The 10,994-nt window shown below is 42.2% G+C and overlaps 1 protein-coding gene across 2 annotated transcripts in view; it reads right to left on the reverse strand.

The window, feature by feature from the left end:
- SGK2 (SGK2, serine/threonine kinase 2) overlaps positions 1–10,994 on the reverse strand; it is a 55,747-nt gene that overhangs the window by 41,912 nt on the left and 2,841 nt on the right. For both annotated transcript variants that reach the window (XM_027867352.1, XM_027867351.1), the window contains exon 2: positions 3,688–3,748. In XM_027867352.1, the coding sequence (XP_027723153.1) occupies positions 3,688–3,717 (30 nt within the window). In that variant the 5' untranslated portion in view covers positions 3,718–3,748. The remainder of the gene's footprint in view (positions 1–3,687; positions 3,749–10,994) is intronic.

A 10,994-nucleotide genomic window follows, 5' to 3' on the forward strand; every position in this document is an offset into this window, starting at 1 on the left:
AAATTTTCTTATCTTCTTTTCTTTCCTTATGCTTCCACTGCCCCCTTATTTTTATTCAATGCCCTTCAATTACACCTGAGGGTACTACTGCCCCCACCCACCCCATCATTCCAGCACCTCCCAGGGGCAGTATTACCTACTTTGGGAACCTCTGGAGCCTTGGTGGATAGAGTGCTAAACCTGGAGTCAAGAAGACCTGAATTCAATCCCACCTCAGATACTTACTAGCTATGTGACCCTGAGCAAGTCACTTAACCTCTGTTTGCCTTAATCTACTAGAGAAAGAAATGGCAAACCACTCTAGTATCCTTGCCAGGATAACCCCATGGACGATATGGTCCACATAATAATGAAGAGTTGGACACAACTCAACAACAACAAAAGGCTTACAAAGCACTTTACACATATCTCACTTTATCTTGATAATTCTGGGAAGTAAGTGCTATTATTATCCCTATTTTACAGGTAGGGAAATTAAAGCAGACAGAGGTTAAGTGTCTGTCTTGCCCTGTCACACAGCTAATGTATATGTGTGTGTATAAGTATATATGTATATGTATAATATATGTATGTGTATGTATATATATGATATATATATGTATGTATGTGTGTGTATATATAGATAAAGATATAGATATAGCATAGTTGTTTGCATTGCTGTCTCTCCCATTAGATTGTAAACTCTTTGAGGAAAGGGGCTGTTTTTGCCCTTCTTTGTATCTCTAGGGCTTAGCACAGCACCTGGCTCATAGCAGGTGCTTAATAAAAGCTTCTTGACTCATTTCATATAATATTATTTCATATAATAATAGCATTTATATAGTACTTTATGGTTTGGAAAGCACTTTACACATATTACCTCATTCTATCTTCACAACAACCCGGGAAGGTTATGTGCTATTGATGAGGATGGGAGCTAAATCCCAAAAAGGAAAAACCCTGGACTTTCCCCATGCGGTCAAATCTCTGGCGTTTGCCTGAGGCTATAATCCCATCAACTGGCCTTTCTTTGTGGCTACACCCAGTCTCCCAATTCTGTTACCCTTAATCTAGTTTAGCTCTCCATTGTCTTCCCTATGGCCCCTGGCCATTTCCCACCCTTAATCCTAGATTCCATTCTCCCTCGGCCCTGCAGTCCAGGTCCCAGGCGTTCTGTTCACTCCAGTTTACTGGCCACTCCCAATCACATCCTTCTTAGACCCCTCCTCCAGTCACCCCAAACTACTTGGCCACTCCTAGATCCCTTCCACAGTCTTTCTGTATATAAGGTCCATCTTGTCTCCATTAAGGTGCTCAGATTCTTAAAATCTAGCCATTGCTCAGATTTTTATAATCTAACCAATAGCTCATAGATGCTCAGATTCCTTAAGAGTCTAGCTAATATGGCAGATCTTTAATAAATCTTGTCTTTGGCTGAAAGAAGGCTTGGGTCGAATTTCTTTTGTGCAGGACCCATGTATCGTGATCTCAGGGTCCCAATACTCCTCAACCTCTAGACCTCATCAATGTATAAGACTCATGCAGTGATACTTCCACTCAATGCATTAGATCTGGCAGACTAGATAAAGAAAGGTTGAAAATAAAGTGATACATGAACCATTTCCTTTCTAGAAAAGGAAGGAGGTTTAGCAAAAGGAAAGAGTATTAAAAACACAGATATCCTCAGAGAACATAAATAAAAAGCTTAGGCCCTTTGAGTCTTCAGGAGTCTGGTGGAAAGGAGAATCCTTTCTCTTGCTCTCTTCTAACAGAAAGACAGAGACACCTTCCTATGCAGCCTGAGCCAATCCCAGAGAGCTTGAAATCTTTTAAGGGCCGTAGATTGGAAAAATCTCAGAAGTCAGCGAATTCAGCTTTTAATTTGAGAAGGAATCCCATCTTCAATATCGCTACCCTATTATCCACATTGCATACCTAATGTCTAATTTTCAGTTATAAAACACGACTTACATTTAACCCAAACCAATTTTTCACGCAAAATAGGACTAGAAGTTGCAAAGCAGGTGCTGACCAGCATTGATACAGGGAATCTATTCACCTGGGAATTTCCTCCACCAATGTAACCTCAGATCCAGTCTCTACTAGAAAATGAGCTATGCCAGACATCTTAACCATATGAATAAAAACCTATGTCATCCCCAGCCCCCTCTAACCTATCTTTCCAGACTTTACTCTCACCTCTACTCTACAGTGACCCTCTACTCCTACCACACAGTTCATACCTTCACCTGGGATAAAATCCCAGTTCCATCATAGGTTCATAGATTTAGAGATGGAAAGGACATTAGAGCTCATTTGTTCTGGCCTCTACTTTGCAGACGAAACTAAGGCCAATAAAAGTGAAGTGACTTGCCTAAGGTCACACAAATAGTAAGTGACAGAGCCAGGATTTGAACCCAGGTCCCCAGACTCTACATGCACTGCCCCTTTCACTCTACCCTTCCCAGTGTGACCTCTCTCCTGGGTGAGAGTAGGCAAGAAGGGCATCATAGTGCTGGGCTTAAGTAAATTAAATTCCCAACACTTCAGCCCACTTCCTTCTCTAGAGATCTCCCCTGGCATCATTTTATTTTATTTTATATTTAGGCAATTGGGGTTAAGTGACTTGTCCAGGGTCACACAGCTAGTTAATTGTCAAATGTTTGGGCTGAGGCCGGATTTGAATTCAGGTCCTCCTGACTTCAGGGCTGGTGCTCCATCCACTGTGCTACCTAGCTGCCCCCCTGCATCATTTTTAAAAAGCAAGAATGATCCCGACCCCATCTCTCTGGGATGGGCTCCTGGTGTATCTCCTCCTACCCTTTTCTGCCTCCTTTTATATGTTGTCTTCCCCTTTAGATTGCAAGCTCTTTGAGGGTCACAGTTGTCTTTCTTTTTATTAATTGTATCCCCAGAGCTTAGCACAGTTCCTGGCACATAGTAAACGCTCAGTAAATGATTATGGGATTTATTGGCTTGCTCCAAAACAAAACTGGTTTCAACTCACCTGGAGGGTAGAAATTACAGAAGAATCCATTGTAAAACAGCAAATCTCGCAGCACCACAGATAGGGTCGAAGGCCTCCTACTCAAGTACTTCAATTTGTCCTCCTTCTCTCCACACCAAAATCATCACCCAGTCTCAGAAATGACACTCTCCCCCTTTCCCTTTTTCTAAACACCTGCCCCAGCCACAAGTCTCTCCACACTTCAATATAATCAGTAGGCCACTTGAGAGCAGGAAAGGACCCTAGATATTATCAAACTCAATCCTCCAGAAGAGCAAACTGAGGCCCAGAGAGAGGAAAAAGTCTGCCAGAGGTCATACTGTGTTAGTTAGAGGGCCTGGACTAAAATCTGAGTTTCCTGACTCTTAGTACAGGTGTGCTAAAAGCAGTTCAGAGCATAGGGTCCCACCCTCAAGCCCCCCACCCTCATTTTTAATAGGAGTAGATATAGAAGGCCTTCTTCCCAAAGGTCACTCACTATAAGCAATACCTCAAAAATCTCTTTTTTTTTTTTAAGTAAGAAATTTCTTTTTTTACTTCCTCTGAGAACAGATGCATTGACTTTGGAAGTGCATAAAAATATATCCATGTAACTTCCTTCCCAGCAACCCCAAAGGGCCTACACCTTGAACACTAGAACTTGGGGCCCTAAAATGAAAATGTGAACGTATTGTATAGCAGCAATACCAACTTCAGCTTACCTGGAGGCTAGGGCTTGCAGAAGGATCCATTGTAAAACAGCAAATCTGTCAGCACTGCAGACTAGAGAAGAGGAAAAAAAGAGACTGGGATTAAAAACTTCCTCCCTGCCTTTCCCTTCTTCCTCTCCTTTCCCATTCTCTTCCCCCTCTCCCCCCCTCTGAATACTTAAGTAATCAAATGAGAGTTCCCAGGTACAGTAAACCTCCACACTTCAATGTTCAGGCTGCAAAGCCCAGCCTCCTGCATCCCTAAGGGTCACTCGAATCCCTCTCAAGCCTAGTGGCTGATCCCTTTTGCCCTCTCTGGGGCTTGGAGCCAGTAATGTCTGATAGGGCTCAATGCCCCATCCATTAGGCCCCTTAATTGCTCAGTTCTTTTCCTTCAAACTAAAGTTATTCCCTTTCACCCTCCCCATCAGAGCCTTCCTGGTCTCCTACAGTTTAGTCCTCATAAGTACAGAGAAGGGAGGTGGGGGGAGGTGTGGAGAAATTCACAGGAATGTGAACCTTATGACAAGGAACAGGTCAGCCAAGAGCCCCAACAGCAGGGGTGTGGAAGAAGGGAAGGCCAGGATTCCTGCTCAGGTCCTTTTATTTATCCAACCTTTCTCCACACCAAAATCATCACCGAGTCTCAGAAATGACACCCTCCTCCTTTCCCTTTTTCTGAACACCTGGCCCAGGCCAGGGAACTTTCAGTCACAACTCTCTCTACATTTTGGTAGAGGCAGCTGGCCATCAACCCACAGAACTTGAGAGCAGGAAGGGGCCCTGAATATTATCAAACTCAATCCTCCAGAAGAGGAAACTGAGGCCCAGAGAGAGAGGAAAAAGCCTGACAGAGGTCATATTGTATTAGTGACAGGGCCTGGACTTAGAATCTGAGTTTCCTGACTCTTAGTACAGGTGTGCTAAAAGCAGTTCAGAGCATGGGGTCCCATCCTTAAGCCTCCACCCTGATTTTTAACAAAGGAAAATATAGAAGGCCTTTTTTCCAATAGCCAAGCTTCATAAACAGAGGGTGAGACTGCAGTACCTCAAAATCTTCGGAATCCCTTGGTCTGTGAGCTCTGCAGAGCCAAGCAATTGTAGTTAGCTGACAATTAGAAGAGACCTATTACATACTCATCATTCCCCAATAACTTAGTATTAAAGATCAACGGAAAATGATGAGCCCAAATCAGCTTTCAGCCAGTCCCAGAGGAAGGACTGGCCCCCAAGTGATGACAGAAGCCAGCAATCAGTGCTGGGAACCTGTGACACCAGGCAGCAATGGAGAAGTTTCTCTTCTGTGTAACAAACAGCCAGCAGAGGCCCGGGGAGGGATCAGATCAGCTGGGCACACAGCTCGCTCACCTTTGCCTCCTTTCCCCGGCTGTTACAACACACCCATCTCCAACCCACTTGCCCCACCAGGGAGGACCTGACATTGGAAGTTCAGTAATGACATGGTTCGGGGAGGGGGGGGGAGGCAAGTTGAGGCAAGGCGGGGAGGGTGGGAGAAGTCCTTCTGCCTACTCAGGGAAAGTGTTAAGCACCCTGATTCTCATTTCGACGTGGGGTTTGACCTTAAGAGAGCCCTGAAGACCAGGATTATTCCTAGACTCACAGCTGTCAGTGGCACCGCTGATAGCTATGAGAAATCCAAGCCCTGAAGGGCAAATAGAGTCACAGTCTCACAGAGCTGGAAAGCGACCTTGGAGGTCACCCAGTCCAACCCACTTCACAGGAGTAACTTTTTCACGGGCACATAAGCAGTAAATGATAGAGGTGAGATTTGAAATTGGATCCTCTGGTGCCAAATCCAGCACTTTTTTCACCATATTATATCATATAATTTCTGAGCTGAAAGAGACCTTTTAACACAGAATGGCAGAGCCTTTGTTGTGGTAGTTGTTCAGTTGTTTTCAATCGTGTCTGACTATTTGCAACTCCATTTGGGGTCTTCTTGGCAAAGATACTGGAGTACTCTTCCCTTTCCTTCTCCAACTCATTTTACAGATGAAGAAACTGAGGCAAGCAGGGTAAAATGACTTGCCCAGGCTCACACAGCTAGTAAGTGTCTGAGGCCAGATTTGAACTCAGGAGGATGAGTTTTCCTGACTCCAAGTCTAGTGTTCTATCCACTGCACCCACCTAGAAGAGACCTTATGATATAGAATGTTGGAAAGGTTCTTAGAACACAGAATGTTAAGAGTTAGAAAGGTCCCTAAAATATAAGAAACAGAATGCTGGAGATGGAGGGGACGTTCAGCATTCACCTAGTCAAATCTTCTCATTTTACGGATGAGGAAACTGAGGCCTAGAAAAAAGATATGACATATCCAGTGTTATACAACTTAGCCGTAGGCTTTTTCCACAATACCATACTGTATCTCCTACAGTCCTGGTCTGTCCTTAATAGCTAAACACACCAAACACACACACACACACACACACACAACTTTGTAGTAATTTGAGAAAAGGAAGACCAGAGAAAGAGCGAATACACCCTCTCAATAAAAGTAAGGGAATTAAAATCTGTCCAGGGACTTTCAGCCCCGCTCTTTTCTTCCTCTCCTTCCCCCTTCTCAGGCTTAGTGCCAAGGTTATGGGAAACTTTGCTCTCATTAAAAGTTTTATTTATACCCTCTCTTCCAGTCCCCTCCACGGTTCTATTGTCAGCATTAGTCAGAGAGCATTGGTGTGTTATATTTGCCTACTCAGAGAAAGTCAAATACAGAAATAAGAAAGGAATGTGGCAGATTCATGGCCTCAAATTCCAGATTCTAAGTTATTGACTGTAAGCAGGACTGAGCACCCTTCACCTTGGCCTCAAGCCTCTTTGGAGGTGGGACCATAGTTCAGGCAGTATCAGGGATCAAACCAAGAGCCTGGGCCCAAGGACAGTCAATAAAAGGTGTTTCTATTTGGTGTTAAACACCGCCAAGTGGGATTGGCCAGCGGGAAGGCAAGATCTGAAACTGTCAGATTTAGGCAACAGTCTACCTGTACTAGAGAAGGAGCTATGAATGTCTCCCCTCCTCCCTCCATTTGCCTTGCCCTCCTCCCATAGTCAGAGGAACTTCCAAGGTCAGATGGTTTACTGGAACCAGCAGACGAAAAATACTCAAAAGCCAAAAGATGGAACCGACCTGTCAACTTTCCCTGGGAGCGGTTGGATACTGACCTCACTTAGGAGCTCCAGACCCACTCCTTCCTGAGCTGACCCTGGGGCATTTTCCCAGGCTGAGCTAAGGCACTTCACTTTGTATGCTTCTTGAAATTCACAGAATTTTCAGAGATATATCTTAGGGGTGGGTCATGGTCATTAGGGCTAAGCATAAAACCCTCTATTTCTAAAGTTCAGATTTCAACCAGAGATGGAAACACTGCCGAGCACAAAACCAAACCAAAACAAAAAACCCTGTGAATTTCCCTACTCCAAAGACCCAGGGTCCTTCCAAAGTTTTTTGTCTTCTGGAGGAAACTACACCTCTTCATGATACAATGTAAACTCTTTGAGGGCCAAGATAGTTTCATTTTTGTCTTGCCTCCCCAGTGCCTAACACATTACTTTGCACAAAGTAGTTGCTTAAATATTTGTTGAACTGGAAAAACAAACCCAAATATTTATAAGGTGCTTAATCTGTGCTTGGCAGTACTCTAACAACGCATCCCCTTCCAAAAAAAAAACCAACAACACAACTTAGATAAGACAGAGTTCTGGCTTCAGTGAAATTTACGATTTGCAAAGGGAGGAACATACCAACATAGATAGCTATAATATAAAATACATGATAAGTGCATTGGAGGGGAACAAAACAAAGTGCTATATGAGGTCTGAGGGAGACAATGGTTAATTCAGTACCTACCTCCTGGTTTTGTCACAAGGCTTAAACAAGATAATTATACGTGTAACAAATAAGTATAACAAATAAGAGACGTATACATGTAACAAACTTTGAAGTACTACACAAATATTATTTATTACTATTATTGGTAGCAGGGAATCAGGGAAGGCTTCCTGAAAGACATGGCATTTGGGCTGGCCTTCAAGAATTCAAAAGGTGAAGAAAGGAGGAAGCTCATTCCAGGGATAGTAGAAGTGGGAGAGCGCACCAGGATGTGTTTGGGGAGGGGAGAAGCTACATATAGAAAGTTGTCCAGTGTAGCTGGAGCAGAGAATGTGTGATGGAATATGATATAAGGCTGAAAAGGTGGGGCAGTGTCTAATTGTAGAGAACTGTGCGTGTCAGACAAATGAATGAATCTGAACTTTACCCTGAAGATTTCTGAGCACCTGATCAAATCTATTTGTAAAAAAAAAAAAAGAAAGAAAAGGGGAAAAAAAGATTATTCTGGAAACATTCATAAAAAGGGTTGGATTGGAAGAGAAAGAGCTGGCAGGAATTCTATAGGCAGGTAATAAGGATTTTTAGTAAGGTAGGAGCATGTTGTTTAAAAAAAATGGAGGAAAAGGGGTAGAGAAGCAGGGGTAGAATCTGGACTCTCTTTTCTTCCTTTGGTTTGGCTGACTTATCTCCTAGCTCTCCTCTGACTTGTCTAACCACTCTTTTTCATTGTCCTTGGCTGATTTGTCATAGCCTTTCTGCCCTTCAGTATAGATGCCCTTCAAGGTTCCACCCTTGGAAGGAAGACAAAAAGGAAAGAAGCATTTATTAAGTACTTACTGTATGCTAGGGACTGTGTAAAGTGCTCGTGATACAGATACAGCCAATTGTTGTCATTTGCAGCACTTATGTTCTATAAAGTTGCCACAAACACTGAATTAGCAATATCTCCTAGGGCAGATAACAGGGTTTGGTTTCTGAGAGCCTCTGATCACTACATTTTCATCAACTAATCAATACATAACCTTGTTTTATGTGTTTCTGTTTAAATTAAAGTCACCTTATTTAACATATATTTCTTACACATAATTATATGGGAATTTCCTCTTCCTTTTTCTGAATGCACAATATTGTTGATTTATTAACCTTAAACTGATGGCAAACGACACTATAACTCAAGCATTATCTAATGCAGATTCTTTCTCCATAAGACACATCACAGCCTTCTGTGCTTAGGCAATACTAGAGAACACTTCAGCACTATGCCTGGGGGCCATTCTAAACAGCTAAATCACCAACACAAAAGCAAAAAAAAAAAAAAAAGTGGCACTAAATAGACAGCAAAAAAGACATGTGTTTACTGGGATGAGAGCTGAAACAAGAAGACAGAGCATTGCCTTGTTTGACCTCCCCTGGGAGCCTGCGCATAGAGTGACTCAAATTTTTCCGCACTCTGCACATGTCCAAGAATGACCAGAAAAGTGTCTCAAGTATTGATTTCAGAGTTACAAATAAATTTTAGTGACTAGAGGAATTCACAAATATGGAATCTATGAACAATGAGGATTGACTGTATAAGCAAAAAGAACGAAAATCCCTGGCCCCAAGGAGCTTTTATTCTAAGAGAGGAAGACAACACACAAAAGGGAATTGAGAAGTTGAACCATGATTGGACCATGGCCATGATTCTGAAGTCAAGCAAGTTAGCAATGGGGAAGGGCAATGAAGGCAGGCTGGCCTGAGCCCTTGCAGACAGGTACTCCAGGTTGAACAGTGGTAATAGAATGTTCCAGGGCAAGGAGGCCCCAGGCACTGAGGGAAGTACAAGAATGAGATGACAGTACAGACAGAATTATGAAATCCAGAAATTCAGAAACAGGACCGGAAGATATTCTTCCTTATACTCTCTCCCTTGATCTCCTCATAAGCTTCCATAAGTTCAATCATAACCATTATGCAGGTGACACCCAAATCTGTATATACAGCCCTCATATTTCCTCTGAACTCCTATTCATCATTTCCAACTGTGTACTAGACCTTTGCACTTGGATATCCCATTGGTACCCCAAATTCAACACATCCAAAATGAATCTCATTATCTCTATGCCACCCCCCACACCAGACCCTTCCCTCCTTCTATTTTCCCTATCTCTGTTGAGGGTAGCATAGCATCATAACATCAGCATCATCCTTGACTCTTCCCTTTCCTTCAACCTCTACATCCAATCATTGCCAAATCTTATAAATTATACCTCCACAACGACCCTTATGTCTATCCCATTTTCTCCACTCACATGACCACCTTCATAGTTAGGGTCTTCATCCCCTTTCACTTGGATGATTACAATAGTCTTCTCATTGGTCTCTCTGCCACTGATCCCTCCCAATTCTCTGCCAAAATCATCTTCCTAAGGCACAGATTTAGCTATGTCATTCCCCTGCTCAAAAAACTTTTGGTGGATCTAGGGATATCTTATTATCTGTAGAATGAAATATTCCTTAACCAGTTTCCAAGGTCCTCTACAGTCTGGCTCTAACCTACCTCTTCGTTCTTATATTATAATATTCCCCTTCATGCATTCTATTTCCTAGATAAACTGGGCTACTAGTTGTTCCCTGAACTTGATGTGTTATCGTCTTTTGCCTCCATATATTTGCATAAACCATCTCTCCTGCAATTTGGAACTATGCCCAAAGGACTATAAAACTGTGTATGCTCTTTGACCCAGCAATATCACTGCTAGGTCTGTATCCCAAAGAGATTTTTTTTTTAAGTGAAGGGGGGAGAGGAAGGACCTATATGTACAAAAATATTTATAGCAGCTCTTTCTGTGGTAGCAAAGAATTGGAAATTGAGAGGATGTCCATCAATTAGGGGATGGCTGAACAAGTTATGGTATATGAATGTAATGGAATGTTATTATGCTATAAGAAATGATGAGCAGGCTGGTTTCAGAAAAACCTGGAAAGACTTATACGAACTGATGCAAAGTGAAGTGAGTAGAACCAGGAGAACATCATACACAATAACAGCAATATTGTATGATGATCAACTGTTAATGTCTTAACTATTCTCAGCAATGCAATGATGCAAGACAACTCCAAAGGACTCATGATGAAAAATGCTATTCATCTCCAGAGAAAGGAACTGATGGAGTCTGAATGCAGATCGAAGCATGTTATTTTTCACTTTCTGTATTTTTTTGTGGATTTTTTTTCTTTGAGTCTATGTCTTCTTTCACAATATGCTTAATATGGTAATATATTTTGTGTGATTGAATGAGTATAACCCATAATATATTGTTTACTATCTCAGGCAAGGGGGAGGTAAGGTAGGGAGAGAGATAATTTGGAACTCAAAGGTTTTTTTAAATGAATGTTAAGCATTGCCTTTACATGTCTTTACAAATAAAATATTGTTTAAAAAATAAACCATCTATCCTGCCTAAAATGGACTGCCTCTTCATCACAACA

This window comes from Vombatus ursinus, unplaced genomic scaffold, assembly GCF_900497805.2.
Source record: "Vombatus ursinus unplaced genomic scaffold, bare-nosed wombat genome assembly UNPS02014785.1, whole genome shotgun sequence".
Taxonomy (NCBI): Eukaryota; Metazoa; Chordata; class Mammalia; order Diprotodontia; family Vombatidae; genus Vombatus; species Vombatus ursinus.